This window comes from Anas platyrhynchos, chromosome 3, assembly GCF_047663525.1.
Source record: "Anas platyrhynchos isolate ZD024472 breed Pekin duck chromosome 3, IASCAAS_PekinDuck_T2T, whole genome shotgun sequence".
Classification (NCBI taxonomy): Eukaryota; Metazoa; Chordata; class Aves; order Anseriformes; family Anatidae; genus Anas; species Anas platyrhynchos.
In genome coordinates this window covers 24,764,446-24,778,546 of record NC_092589.1, presented here as the reverse complement: position 1 = coordinate 24,778,546, position 14,101 = coordinate 24,764,446, and the positions used below count along the sequence as shown (strand labels likewise).

At 40.7% G+C, this 14,101-nt stretch overlaps 1 protein-coding gene across 1 annotated transcript in view; it reads left to right on the top strand.

Annotated features, from left to right (window-relative positions):
* Positions 1–14,101, top strand: part of CAPN8 (calpain 8) — a 29,053-nt gene that overhangs the window by 4,359 nt on the left and 10,593 nt on the right. Inside the window, exons 3-10 of the mRNA XM_005015488.6 lie at positions 5,749–5,867; positions 6,908–7,041; positions 7,204–7,372; positions 8,435–8,518; positions 9,128–9,213; positions 10,606–10,680; positions 11,703–11,863; positions 12,580–12,755. Coding sequence (XP_005015545.2) covers positions 5,749–5,867; positions 6,908–7,041; positions 7,204–7,372; positions 8,435–8,518; positions 9,128–9,213; positions 10,606–10,680; positions 11,703–11,863; positions 12,580–12,755 — 1,004 coding nt within the window. The remainder of the gene's footprint in view (positions 1–5,748; positions 5,868–6,907; positions 7,042–7,203; positions 7,373–8,434; positions 8,519–9,127; positions 9,214–10,605; positions 10,681–11,702; positions 11,864–12,579; positions 12,756–14,101) is intronic.

The following is a 14,101-nucleotide window of genomic DNA, read 5'->3' as shown; positions in this document are numbered from 1 at the left end:
GGAGGAAAAGCCCAATAATTTGCTTCTGCTTCTATTACAAGCTTCCCTTTGTCACTAAAAGTGGAAAAAGAATATTATATATATTTTCACACAGGCAGAAAGACCAAAAAAGAGGGGACAAATATAATCTACTTTTGTTTCTGAAGGGCAGTTTACAATCGCTTTTACAGAAACTGATCCTTTACAAAATAAACTTCAGAATAGAGGCACGGGACTTCCCTTTTAGTGTTTAGGTGTTTGCTTTACATCTCAGAGGTGTATACTATGCTTTTCTGTTATTTGATCCAGTACCTCAAATATCAAAGGACTTGTTATTAAAGCTGTCATGTGAAACACTTCTGTTGAAACAGACCCTGATTACATATGTACATAAGCCATGTGTGTGACCTCTTAACTAGTCCTTTAGGGAAACAGAGCCTATTTTTAATAATCTTCTGTGACATATTTCATTTCTTTTAAAAATAACACTGCAGGTCAGGGTTTATATGAACAAAAGGAACAAAAAACCCCATAGTCAGTCTCACTCCATTAAACTTAGTTCTTTGACAACAGTATAGGCTAGATGAGTATCAGCTTGGGAAGTTTCATGGGAACTTGAAAGACCTGAAATATTTTAAAAGTGCTTTGAACCATATCTTTTTGATAGCCTAGTAACAACTTGAAATGCAGTCACAGTCTTCATTATTAAAGGTGACTTAGAAAGTTTCCTTGCAGCTATCTGAATAAGTTAGCTGCAGAATTGTTTGCAGGGGGTCTCAGGAAGGAAGTGGTATAAATTTAATTTAAAGAATAGAAAACATACTCAAAAGCCTCTCAGATTGATATAGTTTTTCAGATCCACACAAGTTATGTTCATGGAGCACCTTTGTTTTGAAGGCTCAAGAAGCAGCTCCCTTGACCTAGGCTGCTACCACAAGTCCTCTGAAGCCAATGCAGCTGCAGCCAGTGCACCTCAGCTGAGGACCCCAACCCATATGCTTTGTCTTACTCTTATCTCAAAGGCAGATTTGAGGAGATTCCAGGTAGACTGGAGACCAATCCAAAGCTTAGCAGCTCTACAATAGATCTGATACTTATTAACGGAGTCTTTGGAGCTCCTGTAGGCAGCAAAGTGCTTTATAGTACTGGATTTGTTCACTAATTTTGCTATAAACATTTGCGTATGTACCTTCTGAAGTTCAGCTCCACAAGTCCAGGGGTATTTTGTATTCTTGTTCTACTGGGTTGATTGCCTGGATCTACAAAATACACTCACAGCTAACTATAGGTCCCAAAGAGAATAAAACCTGTTCCTTTGCTGGGTGGTCCCTTGCTGTTCAGTACACAGCTGCAGATCTTAATTTCCGTAAAACACTACAGGAAGCCTTTCTTTGAAACCTCAAATCAGATAAAGCCTCCACTGCCAGAAATTACAAAGAGGGTGGTGCCTGGTAGCATGCTCCAGGTACTAGGGGCTCTCAACAAGCCCTTCCAGCAGAGAGTAAAGTCAAGAGTTAAATCTGCTTGACAAAGCAGGAAGCAAGAGCAATAGTATTGCATTCTGATCCCTTCCAAACACCTAGCATTGTTGCTGCACCCGGCAACAAGCGAGGATGCAGTACAGAAGTGTTCCTATGCTGTCTGTTTAGATCGTGGAACTCAACACTTGGACGTTTGGTTTAAACTCCTCCATTACTATGTCATTGAAAAGTGCAGATGTTCTGAGCATAGACACTTTGATAGCAGCTAAACAGAAACCAAGTGCTGCTTTATAGCAACTGAAACTAATCAAATTTCTCATTAAATTTATGGCTCCTGTGCAAGCAGTGTACTTGGGTAAACATCATCAACACAGATGAGCCACACAGCTCCAACATCACCAAAGACTGTGTATCCATTACAGCAACGTGATTGTCACTGAACCAGGAAGCACCTACATAACGCTGAGAATGAAGGTCATTTCACTGCGTTTGTGTGCAGGCAGAGAGAGTATTTCAAGCAGGCTAATAGTCAAAACAGTGTTTCAAAATAGTATGTGTATACAGGTATGTGTATCTATGTGTATCCACAGCTAGGTTTCACATTTACCTTCTCTAGCTCAAACTCAAGGTCATAACTGTCCATTTCAAAAAAATAATAATAAAGGGTATCACCAACATTACAAATTACTTTGGATCCAGGAATCGGTCTGGCTTCTTTTTAGCACATTCAGCAGTAACAGCAGTAAACATTGTAATTAGCACTTGTCTAATACTTCATGAAATATGAGACTGAGCAGGAAGTAGCATATGTGCCTGTAGGTGATTTAGCCTCACAGGTCTAATACTGAGAAGACTTTTTTTCATTTCTAAAAGCTAAAAGGGTACAACTTAAAATGTATGTTGTGAGCAGAAACTTGTCATTTTTCTGACTATAATTGTGTGGGAAATATAGTCTAATTATACATATAATTCATTGGCCAGTTGGCCTCATTTCCTCTCCCTCCAAAATTCACTCATTTAGGAAGGAAATCGAATCATTTCCTCACAATTTGGAAATTGACTTATAACCTTTAGCTGTACTGTGACAAGTTTTAGGGGTCCTACATCAGCTGCCTTTCCAGAGAGCTTATGTTGCCACACTCTACTCCAGGCAGAGCACTATTAGTGCTAAACAAAACAGTAATAGCTGCTGCCAGCAAAGCAATGGTGAACTTTGAGAAAACAAAACAAACCAAACACGATGAGATGTCAGTAGATATCCCCCCCCCCCCGCCTTTTTATTAAAAAAAAAAAAAAAAAAAAAAAAAAAAAAAAGCCATAAGGATTTATCATTATCACGGGTTGAGAAGCCTTATTATTAAGCCAGGATCCCGTTGTGATTTATGAGAAGAGGCAACCTGCACAATTCAGGCTCCACCCTGGGAGCTCCTTGATATGGACAGCTTACTGTATCTTCTTCGATTTGTGTTAATGCTGGCATCACAGGAACCTGAACATAATGCATTACTTGTATATAAAGGTGGCCCCAATCCATTCACATCTAGGCACCCCATGTGAAGCATCTTATTTTACCAAGTTACTGCAGAGCAGCCAATTCTCAGCTGATTCCTGTCAGAGGGAAGGTTAATAGCTGCTCAAACACAAGCTTAGCCAAAGATATTACACCCCCAAGTAAGGTTTAGAGACAGTGCTCTGCATTGCTCAAGGCAGGCAATGATATTTTTAAGGACAAGCTCACTGCTGCAACTCTTCCAATACAATTCTTCCCAAGCACATGTTAAACAGATTTGCCCCTAGTGCTTCTGCAGGAAGTTGGATTGCACGATGAGTTTTTAGGAGACCGAAGTGCCAATGTCATTCACTCTCCCAGATGCTAAGATGTTAATTCATACCATAAAAGAGCTGTAAAGGATTTCATGCTGCATTTGGCATCTTGCAAGGATGAGATTCTGAAATTGCTTAGTCCTGAGTCAGAGAAGTAAATAGCACATCTAAGTATACCCCTCTCATTTCACTGACTCTTCTGCCTAATTGTGCATCAAACATGTGCTATCCTCTGCAAAGCCCAGAGCAATTTCCCTTTCACCAGTTGTAAAAACTGGGCCTGAAACAGGAAAGAGGAACCCCTTACAGATGTTGCTTGTTGAGAAAGCACCAACTCCTCACTGCTACAGACCTCTGGCTTCACCATGGTATGGAGGACATGGCAGGGACACCAGGAGTCCTGCTCTGCCAGGTCCCCAGAAACAGCTTTCTGTGCTTCACTCAGGAACAACAAGAATGCCTGGAGAAGCTGGAAAAAATAGGTCTTCCAGTCTAACCCTATAAAACTTTCCCTCTTCCTCTAAAGGGCCACTTCCCAAACTTACCACCATTATTTCTACATCTACAAGGAAAAGGCAGAAATTATAACAGCATAAGGCATACACCTGTACCAAGAAAAGACTCAAAGAAATAGTTACAAAACAAGTCTGAGCATTCTCACTCTCATTTTTTCCCTGCATCTATGTTTTCTTGGGAGAGAAGGTTCTTTTATTTTTATATTTTTTTCACACCACCTTAAATTCTCCAGTTTTACTTACTTCACACACAGATGTCTAGGGCTAAGAGGAACCTTCCAAGCCAGTGACTTAGGTCCTGTCCCACTGAATGCATAGTAATGTCAAAAATAATTAGGTTGAAGGTGAGCTTGAGAAGGTTTTTGGTCATAGCTGCTCTAGAGGCTGAAGCTTTTTGATCCTCTCTTCTATATGTACAGCAGCAACTTTTTTCCTATTTCTAATTTAAACATTTCATGATGCTTTTATTGTGGTTTACCCTCTTTTCTGCAAGGGGAACCTTACCTTTCAAGTAAGAGCTCTTGGCTGAAACAGCTTTTTTGCAAGGTCCTGTCTCACACTTCCTCTTTAAACTTGAATAGGAGGAGCAAGATTTTTTTTTTTTTAATTTATTATTATTATTATTTTTTTTAATAAGAAATGCAGATAGATGGGGATAAAAAGGTAACCTCGACATCTTCTATGCCCTTCCAGTTTGAATGCTATTCCCTGAATGTAGCAGCCAGGATGGCACAGAGAAGTGCTGGGGAAGGCTGGTGATACATGCACATTTTCTCTCCCCATTGGGAATGCCTGTTCTATGAACATTGGGTGGGTCACCTCTATCAATCAGATCAGCCAGCTCAGGTGGTTACAGGCCATCACACCAGGGGCACTTTTTTCAGGTGTTTCACAAGTTTTTGCATGCCTGTCTGGGATCAGCTGTTTCTGGGTCAGCTCATAGGAGGCATCCAGGTACCTCCCAGGAAGTACAGGTAACAGAAAGCACTATAAAAGTCCCAGTATCTTATATTTACAATCATGGTACTGAAACATAAAGCCTAAGTCAATATAAATTGTTATCTACTGCTCTAAGATATTAAATCATGCTACGTATTGAACTCTTTCCTTGATTTCTCCATTATCTTATTTCCAATGAAGCAAGAGTTGTGCCACTTCATTCTGCAGTATATGCACCTACACAAAGAAACTATGTCTGGGCACAAATAATCCACAGGGAACCAGGATAATTTTAGCACTTTTCGAGCAAATTTTTTTCCTAGACTTTGTGCACACCTCAGAAAGTAACACAGAGCCACAGAAACGCTTCCTACTTTTTGCAATATGCAAATACACCAAGAAATCCACGAGTCTCTGAATTTCCCAGTAGCAAGCAAAGGCTTCCACCTACCCAACCTTTGATCCACAACAAGCTAGCAACCCAGCAAACAGCTTAAAAAAAAAAAAAAAAGGAATGAAGAACCCAGCACCCCCCTTCAAGCAACACTGAGCATTTACCCTCTGCTCACCTTCTAAGCCGCTGCCTCTCCTAGCTGCACTGGTTTGGGACTAGTTAAGGTAGCACAGGTTATCTACTCTGCACCACCCAGCTGGGCTTTGCAACCCACAAACCCTAATGCTTGCTCTCTCTGGCTATACTCTTTGTTTCCTGAAGGTATTAGAAAGCTTAGCTAAAACTGCCTGCTTTCACAGCTTCATCAAAAAATCAAAATAGCAAAAGCCTAATTAGACCATTAAAATTACCACCGTGTTCATCCTCAGAGACCCTACAATACACAACAAAACAAGAATTATTTGCTGAACCAATATAGAATCTGACAGGATCTTGCAAAACATGTAATGCTGGCATTTTAGTCTATGTAGGAGTGTGATATAGTGGTGAAAGGACCAGCTCAGTGAAATGTTATTTTTTAATGAACTTTTCCACCTTGGATTGTGTATGTTTTTAGGTGATTGCTGGCTCCTGGCTGCCATTGCATCTCTGACTTTGAATCCAGATGTTCTGTACCGTGTTGTTCCCAAAGCTCAAAGTTTCCAGGAGGACTATGCTGGCATCTTTCATTTCCAGGTATCTCTCTCATTAGGGTACTGAGAATAAAAGAGGAAAACCGTAGTGTTTAGCTGAGACCATTTTTTTTTTTTTTTTTTTTTTTTTTTTATCATAGACACAGGCTGAATATTCAAGAATTAGTGTGTAAGTGAAATTGATGGGGTGAAGAAAAGAACAGAATTAAATGCTGTATAATGTTAATCGACATTTACTCACTGGGTAGGCTCTGCTGTCTTACAGCTGATAGGGCTGTAGCAAGTTACACAGTTTTTGTAAACTGAGCCAAACTATCATACCATGAGAGCCATGCCAACATCTGTCTTGCTGACTGTTGAGAGGGAATCTAGGCTGATGAGGTTACTTCTTCCCTTCCCTCTCCACTGCTTTGTCTACATTTCCTTGCCTGCAGACCATAGAAGTTAGACTCAAGCATGAGCAGTGTGGATTCACCCTGCAAAACTAAAGGAGGTGTTTGGGTGAGGACAGATGTTATAGAGCACATACCTATACCTTCCTCCTGCTCATCTCAATAGAGGGGTTATTGTGTTTATTATCCTCTTTCTTTTCCCTCCAGGACTGTGTCAGATTCTGTAAATGAACTGTAAATGGTTCAAGTGCTAGTGCAAAAAATTAGTCTTAGCAGTGTTTCACACATTTCCCAATATTTTCAGAAGGCACTGGCACTATTGAGTGCTTCCCCTTTTGGGTGACATTTCCTTGCAGCATTTTTAGAGGCATGATTTTTTTTTTTTTTTTTCACCGTGGATTGGGCCTTAGAAGACTAGACAAGAAAATAGGACTTTTGAGACTCCTGTCAACTCACTAGCTTTCTGGACCCTTCACTATGTAATCTCTGCATAGAGAATGGGCTATTCCAGATGTTATGTGGAAGAAGTTACTGTTAATGGTACCTATCAGCAACTCTTTAATAGTGTTTAAGGAGCCTACTCAGCATTTCACAGGGATTTGCCTCAATTTCAAGGAAGAGGAAGGTGGTAGTGCAGAGTCATTATTTATACATCAGCCCTAACCATCTCTTCCTCTCTTCTTTTTGTTAGTTCTGGCAGTACGGGGAGTGGGTGGATGTTGTGGTGGATGACCGGCTGCCTACGAAGAATGGGAAGCTGCTCTTTGTGCACTCGGAGGAAGGCAACGAATTCTGGAGTGCACTGCTGGAGAAGGCCTATGCCAAGTATGGTGGCTGGCTGGGAGGTAGCACTCCTGGGTGTTCAAAAGTTGTCTGATCACACTGATGATCAGACAGACCTACAGATAATCAATTATTTCTTTCTGCAGTGCACATGCTTACAAGTGGAGATGGCCCCATACATATCTCTGTCATTTCCTCACACAGGCTAAACGGCTCTTACGAAGCTCTCACTGGAGGGTCCACTATAGAAGGGTTTGAGGATTTTACTGGAGGCATCTCTGAGTCCTATAATCTGCAGAGGGCTCCTTCAAACTTGTACCAAATCATCCAGAAGGCTCTGAGAGCTGGGTCACTTCTCGGCTGTTCCATTGATGTGAGACTGCCATTTCCCTTCCCTTCCCTTCCCTTCCCTTCCCTTCCCTTCCCTTCCCTTCCCTTCCCTTCCCTTCCCTTCCCTTCCCTTCCCTTCCCTTCCCTTCCCTTCCCTTCCCTTCCCTTCCCTTCCCTTCCCTTCCCTTCCCTTCCCTTCCCTTCCCTTCCCTTCCCTTCCCTTCCCTTCCCTTCCCTTCCCTTCCCTTCCCTTCCCTTCCCTTCCCTTCCCTTCCCTTCTCTTTGTAATGAAGGCTTGTACCAATGTTAGGCATAAGGAGGAAGGTCTGAATTAAAAGCAAACAGAAATCAGTGGCAGACTTAATTGATTTCAGTTATAAAAATTTTGGACAAGGTCCAAAAAAAGAGCTCCCATCATGCCTCCCTTTTTATAAGACAGTCTGTTATAATGCTTAGAATAATGAGCAAGGGACTGGTCTTCCTGAACTCTGTTCTCATTCTCTGAGTATCTTTTCCCATTCAAATTATGCGTAATGTCAGCTCCATACACTCCTTGGTGTGTACCTGACTTGGGTACTTTGCTATAGCTTGTACTCTGACTCTGGCTTTTATTTTCAATCAAAAAAATAATTGATACCTACAAACTCTCTCAAGTTACAGACGATGTCTGTATGTGTTTTGGAAACTCCATGCTTTTCATATGCTGTTTCATAATCTTGTTTTGAATCCTGGCTTATGGCATGTAGGATTACCAGAGCTCTGATTTTGATATGCTGGATCCTAACCAAGGTGGGTTTGAGCTGAGTTCACATGTGCATATCTCTGCAGGTGACTGGATCTGTTACCTGAAAGCGGAATTGGTTCTAGATTTAAATTTAATTAAGTCTCTGCTGTTCAGACTCTCTGACTGCATATTTGAGGGCATGAAACTCCGGAGGTGAACTCTTGCTGTGAATCTCACTTCTATTTAATATACATTGCATCAGGAATATTTATACTTGTTGTGAATACCACTTCGTATATCTTCCCCCATATTAACCTGCTAATGAAAGCTGTGTTAGTACACAATATATGGCCTTAAGTGTGAATATTTTTAATGCCCAAGGTAACTCGTGCATCTGAAACAGAAGCAATCACAAGTCTGAAGCTGATAAAGGGACACGCTTATTCTGTCACTGGAGCAGAGGAGGTAAGCCAGCTTTTCTGCAGCTCATCCAGACTGGCTGAAGTGTTTGTACCAGCCATTATACAAAACAGCTTGCAACGGTGTGGTGACTTCAACTTTCGGATGTCTTTCTGTGACTGACCAATTAAAAATGCTTCATGTATTCATGCTGCATAAGGTGGGAGCGTGTACTTTGCCAATCAACTCTAATGGGAAAAGAGTCAAAGCTTCTAGTGAACAACTCCATCAGTCTCACCTGCCCAGCCTGCCACAGATATTCACATTTCTCTGAAACTGGAGTCATTACAGAGATGTCTGTGCCAAGTAATCTCTTTCTAACCTTGCTATGTTGTACAGTATCTTTTAAGGATGTAGATATTCTACTGTTTTGTAGCTGATATTTTTCCTTGCAGGTTGCTGTCATTATATGAAATGGTGAATGCTGCAGTTAATGGCTCACTTGGTGGCACAGGATAATGTAAAAATTAGGGTGGAAGACATCTAACTATTGCAAACTGTAATGGACTGCATCACTCAAGGACAAATCATGTTTTATCCTTTCTGAAAAGCAATTGCTCCACGATGATTGGAATAATGGGAGTGCTCAGGTTCTGTTTGTTGTGGATCTTTTAGGTACATTACCGAGGATGGCCAGAGAAACTTGTGAGGCTTAGAAATCCCTGGGGTGAAGTGGAATGGACTGGAGCCTGGAGCGATAAGTAGGTGTTTATATGCTCATGCCTCTCCCTCTTCAGTATATTTTGGTATCTTTTAAAAATTAAATTAGGAGTATGCAGTTTAATCAAATCACAAAGCATGTTTAGGAAAGATAGTAAATCAGTTGGAATAAAACATTATTAATTTGTTAGGAAAGTTAGGTATTGATCCATTCTGCCTCAGGCAGAGCTTTCTAATAAGAGAGAACAGTCCAAGTTTTAACTGCAAGCAGTCTAATGCAAGCTATACCCATGTCATTTTGCAAGATGACTTTTCTCGGACTGATCCGATTGATACTGCCAAGACCTTAACAGGACAGGCAAACTAATTCCATTGCTGAAAAATACAGCAGGGCTACAACATTGTGCCTCTGCTTCAGCTCTGAGTTTGCTGGGCTCTAAATCTGGCAAATATTTGAATTCTACAGGAGAATCATGAAAGAAATGGGGATGTTGACTCAGCTAAGGACCAGAAGTTTGAATAGCTATTGAAAGCTGTCAGGGCTTGGAATCTCTTGGGAGTGACAGTGACAACCCCTCATTTATTTTTATTTTTAGAATGGCATGGATTTTACTATTATTTGGGCTAAGATGTATTTTTTGCAAGCACTTGTTTTGAGATCTCATATTCCCTTCCTAACCACAGTGCAGGTGCTGATGTAGAAAATACAGATAAACATCAGAATTATTCATATCTTTATCAGATATGCTTTGCTCAGCCCCTGCCCATGGCAAGGAGGGGTTGGAATTAGAAGATCTTTAAGGTCTCCTCCAACCTGAACCATTCTATGGTTCCAAGATAATGTGCCTCCAGCACACACATGCCATATCCTGATTTTGCTGCACCTGTTTAACCATGGGACAACCCTGATGAGACAGGTACCAAACTGCACAGCCACGTGGGAGCAGATTGAATCAGAATCTGGCTTGTTGCACAGTATTGGAGTGGGAAAGAGGCAATACTTTTTTTTTTTTTTTTTATCATATTTTCTAATTCCGTCTTTTTGTGTTCTTGTTCATTGGTGACCCCAGCAGTGAAGATTTTTATCATTTCCCTAGGGAGAATATGAGGCAACCCAATAGCTCTTACAATTGAGAAGCTCTGCCCAACTTTCAGGCTGCATGTTACTTAATCCAGACAGTCTGTGATACGTACGTTTTGGCACCTGACAATGATGATTCAATTCAAGGCTTATTTGTTGAAAATATGGTTGCAGTCTGATTCCAGCCCTGTTTGGTATGTTGCAGTGTGTACCTCCCCTGGAAGGGGCAGAAGGTCTAGTTGTTGCAGAAATACATAGTCCTTTGTCAGGTGTGACTGAAAGCAGAAACTGTCTGATCTTGTTGCAAAATGAAATACAGCTGAGCAATACTGCTTTTGTCTTTTGTCTGCAGTGCTCCTGAATGGAACTATATTGATCCCAAACAAAAGCAGGCTCTGGATAAGCAAATAGATGATGGAGAGTTTTGGTGAGAATCATTCAGTTAGCTTATTCTTTTGGACATTTTATGTGCGTGTATAGTTTTTAAGCAGTCCTTTCAGTTGTATGGAGGGAAACTGCCAGCACCAGAAGAGTTAATAGTGTCATGCTTGAGTTGTTTGTTAGCCTCTTGTTTATCTCCCTTCCCATTCAAACATTACCTTTTGTTAGAGCTTGCATAACTCAGTGCTTACCCAAAATATAGAGACCAGATGGTAATAAAATTAATGATGTGGCAAGAATGAACCTCAGATGCTCTATATTTTGAGGCTTTTTTTTTTTTTTTTTTTTTTTTTTTTCCCTAAATGCTACACACTAATGAAAAGGTTTAGATTGGCAGCAGGGGAAGAGTCTGTTTACCCAGACCTAATGGAAAGCCCGTCCGAGCTAGATGATTATTGTGGGTCAGCACTGAGCCCACGTCACTCTGTCCTAGACCAGAAAGGTAATTGCTCATCATCTTTCAGGGCAATCAGCAGTGTGAGACACAAGGTAGCAAAAGCAAACAAACCTCTCCCTGCAGCATGGGGTGATCAATGTCTATCACTCATGCAGACCTACTAGGAATGGTAAAAACAAACATCAACAAGTGAATTAAAACAAAATACCAAACTGAGCTGATTTTTCTGCAGAGTAACTCTTAAGGACCAAATCTTGCTCACACTAAGTAGCATCTTACTGCATGTTTTGATCTACCAGTTTTAGTGAGTTTAAGTTTACTTACAAATCCACGAGGTATTGCCCATGACCAGGGATGATGGAAAATGGTACAACTGAGCACATAATGTGTAACAGCTGTTGAGAACGGTTGTCTTCACAAGATACAGTTCATTCAGGGAGTGGGAAATTTTGCTTCCCAAAAGCCTATTATAAGTTTAACAGTTCAATTAAATGGGGATTTGGGCAGCTCTGTAGGGCCAATGCTTGCTGTTCCACTGGGAGAGACATCCATCTGCAGTTGTTTTGACCGTAACAGGCTGATGAACTAACCCTGATCTTTTTGTGCACCAGGATGGCGTTTTCTGATTTTCAAAGGCAGTTCACACGACTGGAGATCTGTAATTTGACTCCCGACACACTAACAGGCAACCAAGTCAACAAATGGGACCTGACCATGTTCAATGGACAGTGGAGACGGGGTTCAACTGCTGGGGGTTGCCAGAACTACCCAGGTGGAGACCCAGCTTAGTAATTTGGTGAAACAACCAACAAACCCATGAAAATTACTGCTTGTGAACCAGGGGGTTGCCGTAGGTGGGAAAGGTTTGGAGGTTCAGTGCTTTCTGTGGGGTTTAGATAGCAAGCAGAAGTTTGGCAATCTAAACCAAGATCTAATTCACACTTATTTCCTCATCAGGGGTTGTCAGCTCACTGAGCTTCATGGCAGAATTCTTTTTTTTTTTTTTCTTCTTTTTCTTTGTGTGCTTTCTTTGCTTACATAGCTTTTGCTACTGACTGGAGCAATCCTCCAAAGAGAAAGCAAGGCCAGGAAAGTGGCACAGATTTGTGGCAGTGTTGTAGTGTTGTTTCATGTTCATTTTTGGGTTAGACCTCTAGAGAGGCTGCCTGGCATTTGGTCCTCTTGCAATATCAGCCTTAGCCAAGGATATTTCCTGTAGATAAATGGCTGGCTAGAATTAATGGTATCAGTTCCTCCTTCTTTGTCATTACACCCCAGGAAACACCACGGTGCTTTGATTTGCCATGGCTCCAATTGATATTCAACATAGCTGTAGAACTATAAAACCATATGTTACGTATGTACTGGAAAGGTTTGGATATAATCCAGGCAAAAGTCTTTCCAAACAGTATCTGTAATTCTAGTGACAACCACTTTGGCTACAATAACAAAATCTTACCCTTTTTGTCTTGTCTTGGGTATTTTTAGCAACATACTGGATCAATCCCCAGTTTAAAATCCGTCTGGATGAACCAGATGATGACCATGACGGGAGTTTGAATGAGCCATGCTGTACTATACTGGTGGGCTTGATGCAGAAGAACCGCAGGAGGCAGAAGAAAATGGGAGAAGGTCTACTTAGTATTGGTTATTCACTCTATCAGGTATAGTTTTGGGTTTTTTTTTCCTCCTCATTTAAGGTTTTATTCTCTGTTTTGTTACCCTGGAAAAAATTAGCCATGTGCTACATCTTGACATTCAGCACTACAATGCAATAAGAACTGGGTTTTACAAGATGGTTGAACACCTCTCATTTCTTCCTGACTCACATAATATGGGAAGATTCAGAAAAAAATTGGTTCAATTTTTGTCCCATTTTAACAGGAGAGAGGTGTAAAACTGGAGGCAATTAATTTAGCAACAGTCTCATTGAGAGACTTCTCTTTTCAGCATCTGAATGGGAACAGGCTCAGGGTGCCTGGCAATTCCAGATAAGTGGTTCTGATTACAGCTTATCATTAGTGCTCAGTAGTTGCTTTCTTTATTTCTTTCCCCTTTTATTTGAAAATTGTTTTGATTCATTGTCTATGATGCTATTGTTCTGTTTCAGTGGGTTTTTGGTTTTCTTTCTTTCTTTCTTTCTTTCTTTTTTTTTTTTTTTTTTTTTTTTTTTTTTTCCTATTTTGATTTTCACAGTGTTTCTTCTGTCTCCATAAATATAATGTAGGGAAAAAATCTACAGTGCCACCTCTAACTTCTGTGATGTGAGGGCAGAGAAATAAATGGAAGAATTTCCAAACAGTATTATCATTCCCAACATCATATCTGGAGAAAAGCAATTAAATGTTGTATAGATTCCTCTGGATAAAGGGATAGAAATTATTAAACATCACAGGTGGGCGCAGATGGGAATGGCTGACTTTTATTAATAAATCTTGTGAAGGATGGTTCTAAACTCTGAAGGGTTTTTCCTAGTTTCTGAAGTAAATGGTTCTCACTGTGTACGTTTCTGAGTTGCTATCTGCATGACGTCAAGCACCTCAGGCTATTGGCATCCTAGGATTTTCACATTAAGGATGTTTGCCTGCTCATACCACTGAGTACACCTCTGGAGAAGATAGCAGAGCATCTATTTCTTTCTATTTACATCTATTTCATCCCATCTGCCTCCTCTGGGACCTTTTCCATAGACCTAAGATAGATAGAACTTAGATAGACCTAAGTGACGCTTAACAAGATGAAGGATTTCTTTTGAAAGAAATAGCTACTAGATCATCTCATGTAGACACGCAGATATCATCCAAGTTCCTCAGGCCATGTGCTGCTGCAGATTTATATCATTGCAGTTGATGCTGTGTCTGAGAAGGTCCAGTTAGAACAACTTGGATGGTGATCTAAAGCAGATATCTGTATAAGAGAAGGTGAAAATGCGTGTGCTTAAACCTACCTGTCCTGCAAAGATTTTGTAAGCTATGTAGCTCAAACTATGTAGTGACAATTACTGTAAAAG